The 22,580-nt window shown below is 51.5% G+C and overlaps 2 protein-coding genes across 4 annotated transcripts in view; one reads left to right on the top strand and one right to left on the bottom strand.

The window, feature by feature from the left end:
* Positions 1-22,580, bottom strand: part of CAMTA1 (calmodulin binding transcription activator 1) — a 690,646-nt gene that overhangs the window by 45,590 nt on the left and 622,476 nt on the right. For all 3 annotated transcript variants that reach the window (XM_088147580.1, XM_088147581.1, XM_088147582.1), the window contains 4 exons: positions 18,288-20,149; positions 14,877-15,003; positions 12,245-12,379; positions 271-401 (listed from right to left, as the gene is read on the bottom strand). In XM_088147580.1, coding sequence (XP_088003706.1) covers positions 271-401; positions 12,245-12,379; positions 14,877-15,003; positions 18,288-20,149 — 2,255 coding nt within the window. The remainder of the gene's footprint in view (positions 1-270; positions 402-12,244; positions 12,380-14,876; positions 15,004-18,287; positions 20,150-22,580) is intronic.
* On the top strand, positions 8,822-12,230 carry LOC148214825 (uncharacterized). The gene is made up of 3 exons (XM_088147584.1): positions 8,822-10,077; positions 10,428-10,721; positions 10,989-12,230. The coding sequence occupies exon 1, from the start codon at positions 8,866-8,868 to the stop codon at positions 9,988-9,990; it is 1,125 nt and encodes a 374-aa protein (XP_088003710.1). The 5' UTR covers positions 8,822-8,865; the 3' UTR covers positions 9,991-10,077; positions 10,428-10,721; positions 10,989-12,230.

A 22,580-nucleotide genomic window follows, 5' to 3' on the forward strand; every position in this document is an offset into this window, starting at 1 on the left:
TAGTCCAGATCCCATCACTTAAGCTTGTCATCTGGTGCAGCCCAGGAGATGCGCCTTCTCTGCGGTGCCTGCCCTACTGGAGAGAGCCTGGGAGGGGGTCTTGAAGCAAATATTCAGAAACCGTTGTGCAAACAAGGGACAGAAGCATGCCTTAAGTCCTGGAAGGGAGACGGCATTCAGAAGAGCCCTAGGATAGCTCCTCCTTGACCCACTGGGGTGAAAGAGGGAGGGGAGGAGAAGCACAATCAGACTTCAAGATTCGGGATTTACCTGTGCTTGGCTCCCTCCATTGCCACTGCTGTTCCCCCCACTTTGCTTGTGCTGCTGGGTTCCAGTCATCTCAGCCATCCTCCTCTCCATCTGCTCCAGTCGCTCCAGGATAGACATCCTGAACTGGTTATCTGCATCCACAGAGGGGGAAGAGAAGGTCAGGGGCGCCGCAGGGAAGAGCAGGGTTGGGGGCCAAAACCACAGCTGGTCTTCTTGCTCAGGACAAAGTGGTGGAAAGGGAGGTCGGGTTGCCCTGTTATATATACGCACTGCAAAAAACTAGCAACAAAGGAAACAGCAGCTAAAACTAGTTTACACCAACACCGTTCACCTCTCTCTCAGCAATACATCCTTGATTCCACCACCTCCATACACTGTTCCATATATTGGCCGTTGTTTTTTAAACCTTCTTTTTCAGAAACTCATCAACTCTCTTCAACAGTCACTTTCTTGATCTCCCTTCCTCTCCAACCATTTACTCTACCTTTATGCATTTCTTTTGCAATTCAATTCTCATTCATTCTCTCAGTGGGACCAAACCATCTCAAGGTTGTACCGATTGCTTACGTTCGCATTCAATCCACATAATTTAGCCTCCATTAATTACAGACCTGTAATTCAACCTGATTTGCTACCCACTCCCTAAATGGGCTCAAGGACTGTGATACTTTGCTCAAAAAATGAAAGCAAAACGCTATTCACAGCAAATAATCCACTCTTGGAATAAAGCTGGTAGCCTTATGCACCAGAAGGCGGCTGGCAGGCAGGTTTGGGGGGCTTGCAAAGGGACTCTAACCTGGCAGGGATTTGGTGACCCTCTTCGCTCTGCAAATTCAGATAGGATTAAGAAAAACAATGATATTAAGCTGATCCTTTCCAAGCAAGCTCTGTGGCTATCCAAGGCTGAGTCAACACCTTCTCAGGGTCTCCTCATTTGCAGGATTGTTTGGGTAAAACAACGAACAATGTAGCATCAAGGTCTCAGCGTATCTGGCAAATGCTTTTGACAGTTAAGGGAATACGCATATATCCACGCTCTTCAGCAATTATCTTTTTTCCGGTCAGCAGAAAAGCCGTTCACCCAGTGTTCCTCAACCTTGGCAACCTGAAGATGCGTGGACTTCAACTCCCAGAATTCTCCAGCCAGCATGCTGGCTGGGGAATTCTAGGAATTGGAGTCCACGCATCTTCAAGTTGCCAAGGTTGAGGAACACTGCACTGACCAGTCATGCCACTGACAGCATCAGGATAGACCATTCAATTTAGATTTTCGTAACTTCATGCCAGGAAGTGTCAATTCCCCCCTTAGCCCCTTCCTTTCCCTGAATGTTCTCTTCCCTTGCATCTTCCACACTTGAGTGTCCTGGCTGCTGAATTGTGTAGTTTCTCTTTAAAGCTCTCCCCTATCTTTTCAGTATTCTCCCTCTGTCCTTGAACATCTTCTTTCTTACCCCTCCTTACAGCAGACAACCCTTAAAAAAGAATAATTTAACTGAGCCGGTGTTCTAACCAACCCACATAGAAACAACTGTTGGTTCCTTCAGGGCCTGGAGCCTTCCTTTACTGTACAGAGTCTCACTGTGGCAATACTGGCCATACAGGTATCTTTAGGGGACGGATGGCCTTGGCCTGCTGGATCACAGGTATGAAACAGAGGACATGGAGATGTCCCCACCCTGAGGGAATGATTGGGAAGCTCCCACCCATTTGGGCAAAAGATGGCTTGCAACCTTTGAGAGACAGTGTGGTATAGTGGGTAAGGTGTTGGGTTGGCACTGGGGAGACCCAAGTTCTAGTTCACTCTCAGCTCTGGAAGCTACCGAGGTGACTTATGATGTTCCCAATGATATAGGTTTAATACACTCCCAACACTGGGTGCCCGTTAAGATGCAAGTCATTGCATTCTGAACTCTCTGTTATTTATTTATTTATCATATTTTATATAGCTGCCCATCTCATACAAGGTGATTCTGTTTTCAGGTAGACTTTAAAGCACATTGCAGTAACCTGTGGAAGTGGTGAAGAGAGGATGAGCTACTGTTGGTGGATCTTCCTGCACCAGGAAAGGACATGTCAGCCCCACCAGGTAGACCAGAGCAAGAAATCTTCTCCACAGGACGGCTAAAACTACTTTTACTGAGATTGGCTCTAATAACAGAATCTTGCAAATCTGATTGTGCTATCCCTCCCCTCCTTATAGTTCAGCAAATTAGAGAGGGGTCTGCCTGAGCTGCTTCCTAATGTTATCTGGATGTTCTGAACTTTAAAAAAATAACTTAGCCCCTTTTGACTAGGCAACAGCACCTATGTATCTCTGCCCAGGTAATCTTCCTTACTCTCTACGGCAGTATTTTTCAAAGGGTGGTCCGAGGACCCCTGGGGGTCCCGCAAGACCCACTCAGGAGTCTGCAAAGTCAAAATTATTTGCCAGCCTTTGTTGAAAAATAATACATTATTAAAATCCCATCAAACAATCATAAGAAGCGGTAGTGGCAGCAAATGCGTCAATTTTAATTTTTAATACGGTAAATATTGATAAATATAACCCTTAGAAACAAAAGCTTTTGGGGAGTCCTCCATAATTTTTAAAAGTGGGAAGGGGTCCTAGAGAAAAAAGTTTAAGAAACACTGCTCCACAGGATAAACTGGAGCTCCAGCCAAAGCTGAGCAAAGCTGTCTCCCCCTTAGGTGTAACTTCCACCTGCTCTTCAAGCAGGAGCTGAGAATCCAGAAGGATCTCCAAATCAGGATGGGAAGTGCCTGTTCTTCCAGGGCTAACGCTGACAGCAAAGGAGAATCCTGATTTATGAACGGGGACCCTTGCCTTGCTTGGGTTCAGTCTGAGTCTGTTCTCTCCCATCCAGTCCTTCACCCTCTCCAGGCCCTGGGATAGAACATCAACAGCATCCAAACTGTCAGATGACCTCCTCCAGTGGTTTCATGCAGATATCAAAAAGCAGGGGCTTGATAACGAACCCTATGGTACCCCGTAAGTGGGGCCACCAGCCAACTTCTCCCCGACCACAATGGATAGAAACTGCCCACAGAGGAAGGAGTGGAACCACTGCAAAATAGAGCCCCATATGCAGATTCTCCAGGCCGTCTAACAAGATACAATAGTTGATAGCATCAAAAACCTCTGAGAGGTCTAAAAGAGAGGTGCGCTTCCCCACAGGTCACCAGGAGAATGACTAGTGCTGTCTCAGTCTCATACCCAGGCTGGAACCCTGACTGATAAAGGTCTACATCAATGTTTCTCAATCTTGACAACTTTAAGATGTGTGGACTTCAACTCCCAGAATTCCCCAGCATGGACTTTAAGAAGTCCACACATCTTAAAGTTGCCAAGGTTGAGAAACGCTGGTCTAGATAATTCACTTCCTCTAGGGTGCTGTGTATCCACCACCACTATCTCAGCAACCTTCTCCCAAAAGGGAAGGCTGGATGGCAATTATCCAAGACTACAGAGGCAAATCATGCTGCCATCATGTAAGGAAGCATTGACAATCTCATGGATCCACATTGCCAGTCTGCCTCCCATTCCCCACAACAGCCAGGATGGGCAGGATTCCAATGTCCATGTGACAGGGAACAGTCTAGACAGCACCCTATCCAATTCCTCAGAGCTCACAGGTCAAAAGGGATCCCAGGTAACAGGGCATCATGATGCTTCAGTTAGGGTAGACTCTACCTATCCAGAGGCAAGACTGCGGCAAACCTGAGCCACTTTGTCAGCAGAGTACTGTGCAAATTGGTCACAGTGACCAGGCAGGAGGTCATTCTGATGACACCTCCCTAAAAGGGAGTTAGTAACCCTAAACAAAGCTGCTGTATGAATTTGCAGGCAGTTCAGTTCAATGCCTAGTGGATCACCGGCATTAGCCAACAGCACCTCCAGCAATATTCTCATAGCATTTATGACCTCCTTTCCATCAATTTTTCTTGGACATTAACATTTAGTGTTTATTCATAACATTTGTTTCAATTCCATTTTTCAACATATTGTTATCATTCCATACAATTCACTAAAATATTCCTTCTAACATTCTGACCCTTTGGTTTCATCCCACATCATTCCATCATTTTGAATTTTAATTCTACTTGCTCTGCTGAAGGCTTCTTGTTTAGCCTTCTTCCTCCTTTTAAACCATTTTTAAAAAAAAATCCATTATAGTTACTGCATGTGTTTTTGTCATCTACAGCCTCTTTGATTTCACCCTTCCACCAATCATCCTTTTCATCCTTCCATTATCTTAACTTTACACTCTTCTATGGCATCTGTGGTGCACTTTTCATTCTATTCCAAGTTTCTACATCCTCTTTCTTCTAATACTTTTTCATACAGGACCTATACTTTTTTTCATGCAGTCATTCTGCTTTTGTTCTTGGTTTGTTTCACTTCTTTTCTTTCCTTCAATGTTCATTTTTTTCACAAGAGCTACTCTTAATGCTTCCCCAAAAACAGTCAGTTCCACATTAGAAATTTTCTAACACCCCTTTATTTGTTACCCCTCTCATGAATTTAGGAGCATGATTGATTTGAATGTTTGGGGTGAAAGATTGATTCATTCTTTTGCCACATGTACACATAAGCTTATGATTAGGTTGTATATTAAAAATAGATCTTTTTCCTAAACAGATACTACAAATATTGTATAGCATCAAGGTCAAGAGATGTGGTTATTCCTCTCTACTCTGCATTGGTCCAATCGCACCTAGAATATTATGTTGAGTTCTGGGCACCATATGTTAGGAACAACTTTGACACTGGAGCATGTCCAGAGGAGAATAACCGAGTGCTAAGGACCATAGAAAGAAAAACTTAAAAGGAACGCTTAGAATACTGGGAATGTTTATCTGGGACAAGAGAAAGCTGCATGGAGCTATGATAGTTGTGTTTAAGTATCTGAAGGGCTGTCATGGAAAAGATGGGAATACTGGTTCAAAGTTGTCCCAGAAGACAGAACATGAAACAGACGGTTTAGGTTAAAGGAAGCAGGTTTTAGACTGATATCAGGAAGAGTGTTGTAATGGGAAGAGCAGTTCCACAATGGAAGAGACTGCCTCAGAAGGTCATGGACACTTTCCTGGGGTTCTTTAAACTTCAGAATATTGGCTGGCCAGCTATCTCTTTTGTTCCATTCTTTAGCTCATTATAAAAATATGGAATAACGCTGGGTCAAGGATAGAGCTATGGGGATTCTACTTTGATATTTTCCTCCAGGGTAATGCAGCACTGTTTATGAGCACCTTTGGAGTGTGATTGCACAGATAGTTTCAAATCTACCAGACTGCAGTACAACTCTAGCCCAGATTTATCTATCTGGTCCATAAGGAGAAATGTAATATTTCAAAAGATAAACTACATCTACAGCATTCCCTTGGTCTACTGATCTGGTAAAGTGAGTCTGGCATTACTTGTTCCTGACACTCACACCAGCTCCTGGTAATGGTAGCGTTCTTTTTTGAAATGTTCATAGACATGCTTCTCCATAATCTGTCTTGCCCTATATAGATGTTGAACTGAGCAATCTATATTTTTTTGGGCCCTCCCTCTTTCCATTTCTGAATTCTGGAGCTATGTTTGTTCTCCTTCAGTCTTCTCCTGGAATTTTCAAAGATTACAGTCAGTGATTCTGGGACCATGTCTCAGAATGTGAGCTCCTTCAATCCCATATGGTGTAATTCATCTGGCCCCGGAGGACTGAATTTGCTTAAGATAACCTGGTGAGCTGCATTTCTCCTCTTTTCTCAATCTTAGGGAGGGCTCCCTCACCCTTATCTGAGTTTGTGCCTGAGTCCCTCCGCCTTCTGGCTTAGTTTTACAGCCCTCCTTCTTACGGTTCACCAAGCTTTTGCCAAACACATTCTTCTCTCCCCTTGTGAACTGCAGCCCAACGTCCTAAAAATCTCCTATGCTGATAATGGAAGCCACGGAGCAGGAATCCAAATGTTTCTTGAGGACAAACTCTTTTTAGCCAGTTGTTCATTTCCAAAATCATGTTTTCATTTCTTGCATGTGATCATCCATGGGGAGGATGGATGAAACCTCTACTTGGACCCACAGCTCTTTCACTCTTTTACCCATGGATTGCAACCTTTTGAAGTATGTCCTCTTCTATAGCATGCTGTTATTCTGTACCTGGTTAAGCAGCAATGGATAGCATCTTGGTTATGTGGACCCATGGACAGGAAGCCCAGGCAAATTTTCATCTGGTTATCAGTTACTTCCACCCCACCATCAACTGAGCCTAGACCAGTCCATATAATACATTCACCTTCTGGACATGAAGGTGGACCAACTTCTGGACCAACTTACACTGGAAAATGACAGACCTCTACAATGGACCATGCCACAAATTACTCACAGCTAATCCAGCAATGCAACTCTATCTGCCCCATCTTCTCACAAACAGGAACACAAAATTAAGGGATTTCAATCAGGCATTTCTCAAAGTAGAGTGCTCATCCAACAAGGTGAAAGCGGTAGTCAAAAGGGCCCATGGCATGCAGGAATAACCTAGTGCAAGGTAGACCCAGAAGAGAAGACAACAAACCACCATTTGTCACCAATGATTCCCAGTTAAAACCCACTGTTTAACGTGTTATCAGCAGCCCGACCTGGTAGTTCATGATGATAATCTGCTCAATGCCGCTTCCTTTTCACAAACCTTGGGTGGTGTGCCATTGCGTGCACCCAGCCTCAAACAGTTCATAACTGCAAGCATCAATCATGCCACAATGACCCAAGGAACAATGGAAGGCTCGGGAGCCCACTCTGCTGGTAACTCTATTGTAGGACTTACAACATGTGTTCATCTCTAAGGTGAGACCAGCCATTGTACAAAAGCAAAGCTCTACACTTTCATGGGCCAAACTGGCCAGTCTCTAAAACAGTGTTTTTCAAACCTGGCAACTTTAAGATGTCTGGACTTCAACTCCCAGAATTCCCCAACCAACAGGCTGGCTAGGGAATTCTGGGAGTTGAAGTCCACACATCTTAAAGTTGCCAAGGTTGAAAAACACTGCTGTAGGGAAAAAGAATAAATGGGGCCAAATCTGGCTTCACTGAATAGCGAGGGGGGCGGGGGGAGGGAGAGAACTTTCCACCTCCCCCCAGGCTATCTACCACTCACTGAGTTAGAAGATTTAACACCATTTTGTACACTTGAACAAGAGACCAAAGTTTATTGTCACACTACAAGTTTAATGTGGTTACTGGGTTGACCGATTTCCTGGGTTTGCACAATACACGAGAAAAAGATCTAACAAAGACGAAAGCTTGCCATGATTAGCAAGTTGTGTGAATGCAGTCTGGCCTAAAATGTTTGGGGAATACAGCCTTGATCAACCAACACCAGGCCTTGGACACACCCCGAAAGTTTGTGACTACTAATAATCAATAGGTAGGTATCACTGCCAGCATCTCCCATTATTCACTTCTCTCTCTTTCTGTCCTCCTTTACAGACAGGTAACAATGTGCATGTGAGTCGTTCATCTGATGAAGGCGACTACTGCTTTCAAAAGTCAAGTCAGGTTGCAATTTTCTTTTTTAGGCTGATCACCAGTTTAGGGCCTTTAACGGGCACGAGGGGGTCACCCACTCCCCAAAAATAACGGCTACGGGGCCAAGAGGAGAGCGCTGATTTTTGAAATTTCCGAAGTCGCGCACCTCAGACTTCTCTGAAAGTGCCCGAGCGCCCCAAGGCTCTCTGGGGCTGCTTCCAGCGCAACTCTGCCTCCCTCTAGGCAGGGGCTGTGCGCCTCGACCCCCCCCCCCCCACGAGTGCCAGCCAAGTCTGCAGCGGGAGGGGAGGGAGCTGCTTGAAGCCCACCCCCCGCCCCAGGTTGCTGGAGGAGCGCAGCGCGAGGCCGCCGCCGCCGGCATCTCCAGCGCGGCTCGGGCAGGCGCAAAGCCAGCGCGCTTCGGCCATTCCCGCGGCCGGGAGGCTGGAAGGGGCCCCCTGAACTCCGCCAGGGCTCCCTCCTCCTCACAGCCCGTCTGCAGATGTGAGGGAGGGACGGAGCTACGAGGGGCCTCTGCCGTGGCGACCTGTGGCCCCCAAAGCTCCGGCTGCCTCGCGGGGCAGGGCTGCCCGCGCAGGACCAGGGCAGCGCCCCCTTCGCCCGTCCTGACCCCGGCCCGGTCCGCGCTGGCGGCTCAGGAGGGCCCCGAAGTCACGGAGCCAGCAGCCGCCCGTCCAGCTGTCCTGCCCGCACCCGGCGAGCGCTGGGGGCCGCCACCCGGGGCAGGGCCAGCGGCTGCCTCTCCTGCCGAGGACACGGCGCCAGAGCCCCCCGGCCTTGAGCGGGAGGGAAGGCGCCCCGCGGGCTCCGCTCCCGCCGCCGCCGCCCGCCCTGCCCACTCCGCGGCGCGCAGACGGGCCACCTCCCCAACGGGCTCGGCGAGAATTCCGCGCGCCCTGCTCGCCGTGCGCCCCGCGAGCGCGGGGCGAGTTTCGCCGCCTCGAAGCCGCGGCGCGGAAGGGGCTTTCCGCGGGCCCCGCGCCTCCAGGGGCGCCCAAGGGGCCGAGCGCCCCGCGTCTTACCGTCGCGCAGGGCGGACGCGCTGCCGCAGGAGAGGGAAAGTCCCCATGTCCTTCCTCGCCGGGCGCTTCTTCACGCCAAGGCGGCCCCAGACGCGCCGGCCGGGCCCGCGGGGGGCGCGCTCGGGCGCGGGGGGCGGCGGCCGGGCGCCCTCCGTCTCCCCGGACGCAGCCCGGGCGAGCGCGGCTCCCGGGAAGAGCAGCGCCGAGCCAGCCGCCGCAGCCGTGCGCCCAGCCCCGCTCGCGCTGCCCCGCCTGGGCGCGGGCGGCCAATCCGCGGCGCGGAAAGTGACATCAGCCCGCTCCGGCGTGGGGGGAGCGCCCGCCGGGGACCCGCGCTTTCGCCCGGCAGCCGGAGCCGGAGCCGCCGCCCGGCTTGCGGGGACACGGGAGCTGCGCGGCCGGCGGCCGGGCCCCTGCGCCTCGCCGGCCGCGGGACTCCCGGAGCGTGTCCGCCGCGGAGGCCGAGAGGGAGCCGCGCGGTCCCGCCCCCAGCGCCGCCGCTCCGCGCCCGCAATGCAGCCGTGGGCTCCGCATTACGACAGAGGGGAGCCGCCGGCCGAGCGCCCTTCCAGCTGGCGTCGCCGCCAGAGCTGCCCGGCCGCCGGGGCTCGGGGGCTGCGCGGCTCGGCTCGGCTCGGCTCGGCTTCGCTCCTCTGCGCGGGAGAAGCAGCGCCGCCGCCGCCGCCGGACGGATGGCCCAAGAAAGTCCGCTTTCTCCCCGGCCCCTCGCCGAGGAGGCTGCCGCCCTCCCGCGCGGCCGCTGCGCCAGGAGGACTGAAGGCGAAGCGCGCACGACCCGCGGGGCGGGACCGGCGCTTCTGCGCCTCGCGGCCCCGGGTTTCTGCTGCCCGAGGCAGCTGCGCCGCGACGTCCCTCCTCCGGCCCCCCGCGCCCCACCTGGCTAAACGCGCTGCCCTCGGTAGCTCGGCCCTGCAGCCCCCTTCCCGCCGGCCAGGCTGCGCCGTCCCGAGGGACCGCGGGAGCCCCGGGGACGCGGTGGAGGGAGCGCCGCGCGGCTCCCTGCCTTCTCCCTCCTTCCCCAGCAGCCTGAGGGGGCGAACCGCCGTAGAAAGCCCGCGCGGGGTGGGGGCCCAGGGGCTGACCTGCGACCCGGGGGACCTGCCATTCTCCGCCTGCCATTCTCCTGCCATTCTCTCGCAGGGCTGCTGAGAATGAGAAGGGAAGAGAAGCGGTAAGGACTCACTTTGAGCCCCTGGAAGAACTCCGACCAACTCAAAGAATCACAGTAATATATAGGTGAGGCTGCAGCAGGTCCTGAGCCAGTGAACAGCTGCCTGATTGTGGCCCTTGCTGGACCCCCCTTTTCCAGATAGCAGCTGGTATATATTTTCCTGTATTAATGGCACGTAGAACTGCTGCTCACCCGCCCTCTGGCCAGGATGGACCCGGAGCCAATGGCTACCTGGCCCTCCTCTATTTACATTCCTGTTTTCCTGCCTTCCTTTACGCCTTCTGGGCTGGAGGTAGCCCTTCCTTTCCTGTCCCCCAACCAACCTGCCCCTTGGCAGGAGGTGTCTGCAGGGGGTGGGCAAAATACCCTCAGGATGGTGGCCTCGATCATGCAATTCTGTTTTGATGTGCCACAGGTGGAGCTCTGATGGCGCTGTCGTGGCCACCCCCTTGACTTTTGGACCGGGCCTTCCGGACCCCCCGGATCTTGGGCAATACTTGGAACGGCACCCATTCAGAAGCTCACCCAGGAGAGGCTCAGAGGCGTCTTAGGCTGCTCCATCTCTGGACTCCAAAGGCCTGGAAGGATCTCGTGGTCCAGCTCCTCGCTCAGCGCTGTAAACAACCCTCCTCCAAGAGAGGAGGCCCCTTCCCCACCAGACCAGCGGCTCGTCATCTCCTGAAGCAGCCGCTTCTCACGTTCAGCCAATGTGAGTTCTGCATCGGTTACAGTTAGCCCTGCTTTGATCCCTCCTGCTTGCTGAGGGCTAGCAGGGTGAAGGCGGGTCCATCACCCTCCATATCCATGATCACCTCCGCTGCCTTCCTGCACATCTGTTCCGATTCATCTGCAGGACGGCGCCCAGCACGAGACAGTGCCGGTTTTCAGATTAGTGAAGCAAAAGTGGGCGTCCGTCCTCTGACCGGGAGAGAGGGTTCTATTAATGTAGAATAAAATCACACTGTCTTCTTTGCAGCTGGATTGCGCTACTGACCGGCTGGTGGCTGCCTAGATCAAGATGCCCTCCAGACAAACACCACCACAATCGTCTGCCCTGCAACAGCTCTTCCTCGGTGCTTCCTCTCCCCCCTCCCACCTGCAGCTGAAAAGAACTTTCTAAGGGGCAGAATTCATTCACTGCAGCCACGAAGCCGGGCAGCCAAGTCCGATGACCTTTGGCGCCTCTCCGCCATGCATGGGCCGAGGGGGGGCTGGAAACGCGCAGCAAATGGAGTGTCTTCCTCTCTGCAAAGGCTCCACCTAAAAATCTGCTCAGCCCGGGAGTTTCCCTGGCCCGCTCAACTGCTGTTCAAGCCTCTGGAAGAAAACCAGCTGCTCTGATGGATGAATGGGTGCTGGGAGCCAGTGGCTCTCCTTCAGAGGATCCTGCAGTGTGAGGGATTCAGCGTGGTCACTCGCAGCTTCTGAAAGGCGCAACTGACGCAGCCTCCTTTACGCTATTTCTGGCTTTGGCTGGGAAAGCCCCCCACCCCAGTAGCTGGATTCACACAAACCTTCCCTTCATTTCTCAGGTCATCCAAAGTTGGAGATTCACATAATTCACCAAACCGTAGATTAACGAAGATCAAACGTAATCAAGCTTAAGCTGTGTGCGTGCAGCTGCTAGGTCTTTCAAGTGACTTGATTAGATGAACCAAGCCATAAGCTACCTCCAGCCCCCCCTCCTTTTTTATAACTGCAGACAGAGTCATTGAAGGTGAGCACAGGCCTCTCCCACATCGTGAAACACAAAACCCCAAATCTTGGTAGCATAAACAACAGAAATGGCAGAGTTTCAAAAACACAGAAACGGTGCCCAACCTCCAAAGTTTGAGCCACTCCAAATATGATGAAGTGAGTGGCATAACCATTGTGTAAAGCAAATATGCATCGTGGCCCCAGCCAGAGGCATGGCACAGCCTACCCACTGTGCCTGCCCTGTGTGCCTCACCCCTCCAGAAAATAGCACCCCCCCCAGTCACTCAGTGAGCAGGAGATCTCCCAACCTCTCTCAAGACCGCAAACCTCCAATTGCCACCAAGTCACATTCCGGATTCTCAGACCATGTGGAAAGAGGGTGGTCAAGAGCGTGCCCCGTTACGGGTGCCAACCGCCACCCAGTGGGCTGGAGTGGGACTCTGGCCAGAGAAGTGACAGCCTCAATGCCAGCCACGATTAAGTGCGTTCAGCCCGCTGCCTTAGCTCCCCCCATCCCTGGCATGCGTTCCTCACCATCCAGCGAGAGCCAGTCGTGTTGAGAAGAAGGAAGCGTTGGCAATGCCCGTGCTTTATACTCGAAGACCACTGAATTGGAGATAATCTGGTTGTTGAAAGCCACCTGCAGCGTCACAAGGCCCGTGTCGTGAGCTGAAACACAAGGGGAACATGAGATCCTTCCCTCTCCTTCTCTCGGTTTAGCAACGGGAACGGTGCAGGATCTTCCCCGCAACAACACAATTTGTGACCTGCAACAAGCTGGGTCGTGTCCTTCGCCTTACCCATCCCTAAGTAAGGACAGTTCCTCGGTGTGCCCTTCAGATGAAACAAATGGCAAGCAAAACTGAAACGGAACGCGATAAAATGGAGTGAACTCCGACAACTCAAAATGCAACAGACTGATTATTAAACAAGGTCTGATTAGAAAACTCCTGCTTGAGGAAGCAGGCAGTGGCTGGGGGAAGACTTCCTCTAGATCAGGGTTTCTCAACCTTGGCAACTTTACTTTGTGGGGACTTCAACTCCCAGAATTCCCCAGCCAGCATTAGCATTAGCTGGCTGGGGAATTCTGGGAGTTGGTCCACACATCTTAAAATTGCCAAGGTTGAGAAACCCTGATCTAATTCACTGCCACCCCACTTGCATTTAGTAGAACAGCTGGATCAAAAAGAAAATATCTTTTGGATGCGATTACTGTTCCCCATAAAAATCACCGGGAGCTGCATGTGTGGAAGGGGCAACACGTCCCCCCCCCTTCACATGCTATACTTTCTTTTAACCACGGTTTGTTGACCAAACCCTAAACCCTAGTTTATACATCACACTAAGCCATCAATCATGGTTTACAAGATCCAGTGGCGGATTTCCATATCCCACTAAGTCAAAAACAAAGAATAACCGGCTAACTTGGTGTGGTGCGTGAACCCAGCTTCCTCTTTCTTGCAGAAACGCTGCTTGGATTTATACAACAAGTCTGTTAAAGGCCTGGCACTGGCAGAATGTGCTAAGCTGGTTACAATTCTTTTCATGCATTTATGGTTTAGCATATTGTGCAACACCCCCATGCATTCATTCAGGAACCAAGATAATCATGGTGTGTAAACACAGCCGCACAGCAGTTGTCTCTGGCAGAATGGCAGGGAGGTGGGGGTCAAAGGGATTTGGTTACCCCATACATTGGCAGTCTTGAGTAGGTTGATGGGCTTTAACCCATGTGGGGAAAGGGGGGGTGGGCAAAGGCGGGCACGGGGGTGAGGAATTGGGCAACTGGGCAATCTGCCAATCTCTGAGCACGCCCTGCAGCTGCAGATTGCATGCATGTGCTGCTGGGCCCATGTGGGCTGGAAAGATAACCCCCTGCCCCCAAATGCTCTGCACAATGGTGCAACTGCTGCATTGTGTGCTCAGAAGGGGATGCCGGCAAATATCTCCACTGGCTCATTTTGGAAGTTTCCCAAGACCTTTAAAAGCAGCGCTTCAGAACAATATCATGTAGAAGGCAGGAATCGCCACCAACTGGGCAGGAAGGGGCAGAGTAGTTAATACTCAGCTGAAGCTGACTCCCCAACAATAAACTTACTGTTTACTAAGGAGATGCGTTCCCCGTCCAAACAGGTGGGAATGAGTTCAGCTAGGAAAGAGCAGGACCAAGTTCCAGATTGTTAGGCCTCACCCAGCCCACTGCTGCCCTTTTGGGGCACTGATTCAGAACATTAACTATCTTCCTAGAACTATTTTCACTAGTTTCTTGGGCCTCCACACACTTATTACTTCATGCTCCTGAACAGCCTCTGATCAGACCCCAGGAGCTACAGTCCAGGGTGTTGAGCAGAAGTCCTTCCACGTAACCTGGGGTTGATCCTCCATGAAGGCCATGACCTGAGTGGGGGATCCAGACAAATGCCATGGCTGATAGCATCCAGAGCTGCCAAGGGCTCCAGCAAAACCAGAAGGGAAGGATTCCCTAGCCTGCTCTTGGAATATAATATCTAGCAGGGCAGGGCCTCCAGATATTTTAGGTCACAACTTCCACTGCCACTGACTTCTCCCATGCTGGATGAGGTTGGTGGGACCTCTTGCCTTAATCAACCATGGAGCGCACCTTGAACTCAGGAGCAGGTCCACCTACATCTTGGAGACCATCTGTCAGTACTCTTCTGGAGCCCCGCAAACAGGGCCAAGGAGGGCTCCTTCTCCACAATTTGTTCCCGGTGCTAGCAGGGCGCTGTCTCTGAGTACAGAGTCCATCTAGCCATCCACACACCCCTGAATCTCGGCCATCTGTTTTCGATCCACCTGCTTTTGTTGGGAGAACTTTGCTTGGCCACCACTTCTTTTTCCTCCAGAGGATCCCTCTGCTCTAGAAGGGCAGTGCACCCTGTGTCTAAGAGGCAGGTTGCAGGGCATAAAGAAGCAAGGAGCGCTATTTGGGGGGCAATGTACCCAGGAAATAAGTCGTGGCTGTGGGAATCGATATCCTGCTGGTGGGTTTCAGAGGGCATCTGGGAGCTCCTTCTGTTGGAAAGAGTTCTTCAAATGGTCCAAGGACAATTCAGACATAACAACTTGAACACAAGTGACTTTGCCAGGGCTTTGAGCCTCTTCACCCCCTGCCCCCACAACCACTGGCTTGTCCTGAGACCCTCACCTGGGCAGTAACAGCGCAGCACCCCTGGCTGGATCAACGAGGCTGGCACCGAGATTTGGTCAAACAGGCAGCTGTAGTTATTGCTGGCCTCCTGCCAGGGTCCCGTGATCAAGACCTTCACGCCCCCCTGCAGAGGGAGCAAAAGAGATGGGGTCAGCAGCCGGGGGGACCCTCTCCACGTCCTGCCCTGCAAGGCCACTGGCACTGACTGCCCGGACGAGCAGCCTGGGAGAGGTTGTGCTTCAGAAGGACTTCCGGGACTGGGGGCAGCAGTGAGCAAGGCTCTGTGGCAATACAAGGGGGTGGGAGTGGAGAAAAGCAGGCCCTTGTTATCCTAGACCAGTGTTTTTCAAACCTGGCAACTTAAAGATGTGTGGACTTCAATCCCCAGAATTCCCCAGCCAGCATGTGTGGACTACAACTCCCAGAATTCCCCAGCCAGCACATTGTCCACAGATCTTAAAGTTACCAAGGTTGAGAAAACTGACCCAGAGCAAGGCAGGGATTTGCTGAACTACAGCTCCCAGCATCCTTCACCAGTAGCCTGCTGGCTGGGGCTGCTGGGAATTGCACCTCTGTTCTACCCCACCCCCACCCCCACCCCCAGTGCTAAATATTTCTACTGTTATGGAAAATGATGCCATCCCTGCACTATTTTCCTGCAGCACTTTAGGCAATGCCAAAGCCCACTGTCAAAAGGCTGAACTAGTTGGATGGAGTAGCCTGGGTAGGGTCAAAAAAGTAAAAAAGGCCACCATGACAGTGCAATTGAAGCTCTGCTTGTTTTTTACGTGCCCTGATCTGTCCTGCCCTGCCTTCCATTTGTTCTGTGCAATAGACATCTAGCTCTGAGCCTCAGTTTCCCCTTCTCCCCCCAAAATGACTCCACTCCAAAGGCAACATGGTACTTCGGAGTGCAGGCGTTGCTCCTGCAGGCCCAGAAACCCTGTCTCTCCTTCCCAGGATTATGTGGCAACTACAGAGGGCAACTGTATGCTCCTGGGAAGATGCAGCTGCTTTCAAGAGTGGGGGACGTTGCTCTGTGATTCTCTCTGTGACCTCTGCAGCTTTGAAGCTGATCCTGTGCACAGCCCTCAAAGGGATTCCTGTTGCACATAAATTCACCCAGCAAAATTTAAGCCAATTGCCCCATGCTGGTCACCACAAACAAAATTATTGCTTCCACAAAGAATGAAATAAGCTTTGGAAAGTCAAATAGGAGCTGGCAGGGAACCTTCCTGGTTTTGTTACAATGACAGGGCATGGTGGGGTGGCTCCTTGATCCCTTTGTTCACCCAGGTGCGAGAGAACCACGTAAGCCCCCCCCCCAACTCCTCGTGAAGTGCACGCAGCCTCTGAGCAAGTCTTGAAAGCATCCTGACGGAACTGCTTGCTCTCTGCTGCCCTCTGCTGGCGGAGAGGTGGGAAGATGCTTCTGGCAGCAATTGCACAGATTCTGATTAATACAGATAGTCCTCATTCAGCGACCCATCGTTCTGCGACTGTCTGAAGTTCCAATGGCACTGAACGAGGGGGACTTACAACCGGTCCTCATAGTTGTGACCGTCACAGTGTCCCCGTGTCACATGATCACGATTTGGGCACTTGGTGACCACCGCGCAATTACGATGGTCTCAGTGTCCCATGTCCCGTGATCGCCATTTGCGACCTTCACAGCTGGCTTCCAACGAGTATAGTCAATGGGGAAGCCGGCAGGAGATTGCAAATGGCGATCACGTGATTGTGGGATGCTGTGACCATGTGGGATTCACCTAACAACAGCAACCGGAACCGCTGCAACTGTTGTAAGTCAGTACGGTCACATGATGTCGCGCTTTACAACTGCATCGCATAGTGATGGTGTTGACGGTCCCAATTACCGTCGTTAACTGAGAACTATCTTTACGGGGTTTCAGCACTGCCGCCCCTAAGAAGTTTTTATTCTGTAGGTCAAAACGCATTCATTGAGTTCATACATCCCACTAGATTAGGCTGACACAGTGTGGGTTGTTTGATTTATTGAGACATAATATGAGCACAGCTATGGTGTCCTGGTAATCTGGATTTAGGGTGTTATGTGAATCCAGTTGTGGCTTAAGGGGTTACACAGAGGCAGGGGAGAAGACTGGGGAGGAATCAGAAGCAAAAGAAGAACAGGGGAGTCTTTGGCCCGCTAACTGTTCATGCTTTGGCAGAGTCAACAAAGTCAGGATGGCTGCTGCGATGATGCCATCAAAGCTCTGCCTGTGTTTTTTACACAGATAGTCCCCAGTTTAAGAACAAGTTCAGTTCCCAAGGTCTGTCCTTAAGTCGAAAATGAGGCAGTGCTTCAATTGCCCCATCACAACGGCTATCTTGACTTTTGTGACCAACTCCCATGGACACCCCTGCAGCCAAAGCATGAACGCCATCAACAAATTTGGCGCACATTATTACTATTACTATTACTATTACTATTACTATTACTATTACTATTACTACTACTACTACTATTATTATTATTATTATTATTATTATATTTTTCAACCGCCCATCTCCCCTCAATGGGGGAACTCTGGGCGATTCACAACAAACATTAAAAACATAAAATATATAAACACATAAAACCTTAATTAAAAACATCCCAACCAGGGTACGCTTAGGGCCCATCCCAGACAACCAGGTTGTGCTTTCCTCCAGCTGTGAGGCGGCACCAACCAGCACAGCATCGATGTGCTCAGGACAGCCTCATTAACAAGGAGAGGGGCTGCAGTTGTACAAACGCTTGACTGGGGGGGGGTTCCTGCCAGCTGGAAGACCCTCCACTGCTCTCTTTCCCCAACATGAGGTTACTGAGAGGCTCTTGTCTGCAGGGGACTTGGTGGGATGGGGCAGCTGCCTGCCTCCCCTCCCACCTGCTGAGCAACGTGCTTAATGGGGCCAGCAGGAAGATGTTGCTGCCAATTGCTGAGGTGGCAAGATACAGTCTGGGAGAACCTAATGCAAACCCACTGACTGTGCCCTGGGGGAGAGGGCTGGTAGGGCTTCATTACATCAGCAGCCGCAGCCAGAGTGGGAGGCCCCAGCTGCACGTTTTGTAACAGGGAGATGTGTTTTATGACCACTCTACGCCTGCCATCTTGTTTCCTCGAAGGACTGATGGAGTAGGCATTGTCAATCCCAATGTTGGTATTGACAGGACGCGGCACGCTGCTGGAGCGGTATTTAATCCCAAGGAACTCTGGGTGGTTGGTTGGAAAAAGATCTTACCCTTCCCTGCCCTGCTGCTGACCGGGTTTTGAGGTTCTTGCAACAGGACCGTTTCAGAGAGGACTACAGTGCGTGTCATTGGATCAAAACCCTCCCACACAATCCTGATCTCCCAGTTCTATCTGTGGTTCAGGCCTATAGCAAAAGAACCCTAGAGCTGACCTCGGGGTACGACCACTCGGGGGAGTAATCGGTCACCATGAAGAGGCGCCCGCTCTGCTGGAGCATGCCAAGGGTGCCCTGGGCTGCTGCCGCCGCTGCCGAAACCACCTCGGTGACGTGCATGTAGGCCATGGGGCTGGCCCCGTTCTCCGTGCTGCTGAGGTTCAGGTTCGCTTGCTGTGGGCTGCAACAAGGGATGCACATCTCTGCCTGGCTGTAGGCCGCCCGGCTGCTCTCCTCCGTCTGGGACAGCCCGGTATTCTCCCCAGAGACCAGCTGGTGCCCGTAGAGGGCATTGCTCCCACCTTCCACTGAAATGAAATCATTGATCAAGTCAGAAAATTGGTTGCTAAAGGAGATATCAAAGTGGTCCAAACTGAGCTCCATGTTGGAGGAGTTGTTCAAACTCGGGTGGGCCACAGGATAGAGGCCTTGCACCATGTTCCCTTGGAGGACAGGGAGGCCGCCGCCGTTCCTCAAGCCGCCGTTGGCCTCGGGCTGCATGTAGTGCTCCGCCCCACAGGACTGGAGCTCCCCTGATTTCAGCAGATTCTCGTTCCCTTCCGCCTGCGGCGAGGTCTCCATCGGGACTTCCCCTTCAGCTGCTATGGACGGAAAGTTGGCCTGGAACTGCATGAGCTGAAGGGAAGAGGTGGACTCAATCCGGGCCTCCACAGTGCCGTTGCAGTTGGAGGTGTTCTGCGAGGAGGCCTCGGTCTTGACGTTGGGGAGTCCCAGGGGACTGACAAAAGAGCTGCTTGCATCATTCAGGCTGCTGTGTGCGTTTTGCTCCAGGGGGAGTGCTTTACTGCTGTCTTGCAGGAAGAAGCTGGGGGACGGGGTTTGGTGGACGTGCGGACTCTGCACCGCTTGGTTAAAACCCGAAGAGTAATCCTTGTTGGAGTCAATTGCGCTAAAATCCATTTGTTCCAAGGTGGTGCTGGGGCTGAGTCCTCCCCCCGAGGGAAGCAGGCTGGAAGCCGTGGTAAGGGTAAGCGAGTTGGACGACGACGACGAGGAGAAAGCTTCTTTGGACATTTGCTGTTCAAAGGACGTGTCTTCTGTTTTGATCTCCTTGGTCAGGGCTGTGCTGAAGTTGAACCCCCGTTCCGTTGTGGGCGATTGCCGGATATTGGTGCTGAGACCTTCCCCCTTGGGGCCTCCTCCTCCGTACGTCTGCCCTTGCTTGGGGTTGTTAAGGAAGCAGTCCGGGTCAAAATTCATGGTGGTTTCTGGAATCTTCCTGTTGGTTTCAAGAGTCGTGGAGAGCACGAGCTCTTCGGAGACGCTGGCGGGCAACATGGAGAGGCCATCGGAGCTGCTGGCAGTGGGGAAGGCGAACTTGTGGCCATCAGAACTCACTGCCAGTACCAGCCCTTGGGTGGCTGCATCTGAGGAGAGAAGGTGCTGATTCGGCCCAGCAGTGGGGGACATCGTGTAGACAGCCTCGCTGCTAATGTCAGACATGAAAACAGTGGCATTTTGGGACAAGTTGCCCATCACCGAAGCAACCGCCATGCTGGAGACCCCAGTGACCGCTGGACTGTCTGCAACGTCGGGGTCGCTGTTCAACCCGCTACTGATGGAGACAGGAGAATTCTGGGTAGTATCAGGAACTTCTACTTGGTTAGTAGAGGAGACTTCGGTGCTGTTCTGATGCAGCAGTACCGGTTTGGCCACTTTCCCGTTCCTCTTCTCTCGGCTGCAGGATTTGCTGTGGCTGTGCTCATTCTTGCCTTCCGAGACGTCATTGTTCTGCACCTCAGAGTGGGCGCTGTAGCCCCCTGACCGCGGCTCGACTTTGGGGGAGATGATGCGGTGTTTGGCACTGTTGCATTTATGATGCACGCTGCTCCCGGCCCCTGCGCCAAGAGGAAAGCAAAGAGAGCTGTGAACGGCCGCGTCCGATGGTTGGCCGTTATGTTAACTTACCTGACTGGCAATTGTGAGGCTGGTTTTGCAGGACGCACTGACGCGCTTCCTGGATTTATGCATCTCCTGGGCTTGCACAAGACACTGAATGAGAAACTACCCAGACACGCGAAGCTGCACACCTACACAACCAAGCTTAGCCAGCTGGGCACATGTAGCCACAGGTCTTTTCGGAGATGGTTAAACATGTTACGCCTAAGCCAGTCCTGGTTTCCCTCCGGCTGTGCATTTCCCAAACAGCTTCACTTTCCACACACCCCATCTGAGGAACGGCCCACAGCTGGGAGTTTGGGGGCTTTTAAGTGCATTCTTCAGTTGTGTACGTGGGACTGGGCATGCCCCTTGGCTGACAAGGCCCTGATCCCATGGCAACAAAGAGTTGATTAATTCTACCTCAGGCTGCTTGGGGCCACAGAAATATCCCCAGCTCAGCCATTTCATCTGAACAGCTCATTGGGGAAGGTGACACAAAGTCCCGGAGAGGCTCCATGAGAACAGGGCACTCTAGGCACTCTGTCTCTTTTGCCATTCTACTCTCAGCCACACGGAGGGGAGTGAAAAAGGGGCAAAATGGGGCATGGGAGGCCACCTGACTTTGTCCCCCCATCATGTCGCCCCACGCTTTAAAAAAAAAAATCACCCCAGTGCGTGCATATGCGCATGCGTGTTTGTGTGGTGGGGAAATTGGAAACCCCCAACCTCTTTTGCAGAGAGATGACTGGATGGCGCAGTGCGGCAGAGAGAGAAACGCACTGCCCGCGGCAGGAGATGATGGGGGTCATGGGTGTCATGCATCCAGGGCAAAACGTGCCTCTGGACCCCGGTGGGAGAGCAATGGGCACGAAGCCTCACAATCTGTGCTTAGCATCCTTTTCTGCTGACCGGTCCAGCTGTTCAAAGAATTGGGGGGAGGAGAGGTGATGGAGGGACCTTTTATGGTGGCTTTGCCTAAAGCAAGCTGGTTAGTGACAGCCACACTTACGGTCGTGCCTAGTTTGGACCCGAGCCTCCTTCGGTGAGCCAGTCTGAACCTCTGAGCCCCATGGAGGTTATGGGAAGCAGACGGGGTTTGCAAGATTAGCCTGTGGGACTGGAGCCGCCAGTAAAAATCTTAAGCTGCTGCTTTAGCCTGGGCAAAACTATTTGTCCTCAGCTTCTTGATAATGGCCAAATGGTCTTCTGGCCATGTCCCTAAATATTGGCATCTTTTCTTTGCCTTTGTTCCCTTTAGATCAGTGTTTCTCAACCTTGGCAGCTTGAAGATGTGTGGATTTCAACTCCCAGAATTCCCCAGCCAGCATGGCTGGCTGGGGAATTCTGGGAGTTGAAGTCCACACATCTTCAAGCTGCCAAGGTTGAGAAACACTGCTTTAGATGGAAAGATGTCCCTCCCTTTTCCTGAAAAAGAACTTTTTCCCAATTTGTCTTAGAACCAAAGATTTCATTTGTTATTTTCCCCTTTTCTATCTGCCTGAAGATGTGCATCCTCCAATTCCCAGCTACCACATTTGTCTTGACTTAAAAGCTTCCCACGAGTTTCAATTTGCATAAGAGATCACACCATGGTCCTCTTGGCATTTATATTTTCTTTTCCCGAGTGTGTCTTACACCTCTAGTCATGTCCCCATGGCCCCAGAGGGACAGGGAATGATACCCACTCTGGCCTTACAATAATGGATTTTTCCTTTCACTTCTGTCTCATCAACGCGGTGAAGAAGAGAAACAGTTTCTTGCAAATAGAAAACTGGTCTTCTCCTGGAGATATTTATTTTACCCATAAGATTGGCACTCCCTTATGTAACTTCCCCTTGCCACCATATGGGAAAACTCTCTTGATCAGGGGTTCTTAACCTTGGGAGCCTGTGAATAGATTTCAGAAGATCCATGAACTTGAATGGGGAAAAAAATCACAGCTTTATTTTCACAGCTTTATTTTCACTAACTGAAATGGAGCTTTTCATTTGAGAAGAAATGCATGCAACAAAATAAATTATGGCCTCTGGACTCCCAAAATGTTTGCTAACTTCAATAAATCTCACAATCTAAAACTAAAGCAAAATCAGAATATTGTATGTTGGGTTGGCTGAACTACCTTTCTCTTCTGAAAGCGTGTCATTGATCATGGTCAACTCATTGTTTACATCTCAAAGGTTCTTTTGTGCCTAAATATCCATGCAAGCTGTTAATCCTACCAGTCTAGAAAGCTAGACTTGATTGGGTTTGCTCTCCATCTATGTATTTGATGTTTTTTTTTCTGAGAAGGGCTTGGTAGGTTTCAGCAGACCCTCAAAGGAGTTAAAATCCTTGCTCTAGATGGGCAATCAAAGGGGTCCTATGGCTGAGGAACTTTGGTAGGTCTGT

This window comes from Python bivittatus, unplaced genomic scaffold (genome assembly GCF_059951505.1).
Source record: "Python bivittatus isolate LINGU-HERP-01145 unplaced genomic scaffold, Pbiv_v1 ctg000510_np1212, whole genome shotgun sequence".
Taxonomy (NCBI): domain Eukaryota; kingdom Metazoa; phylum Chordata; class Lepidosauria; order Squamata; family Pythonidae; genus Python; species Python bivittatus.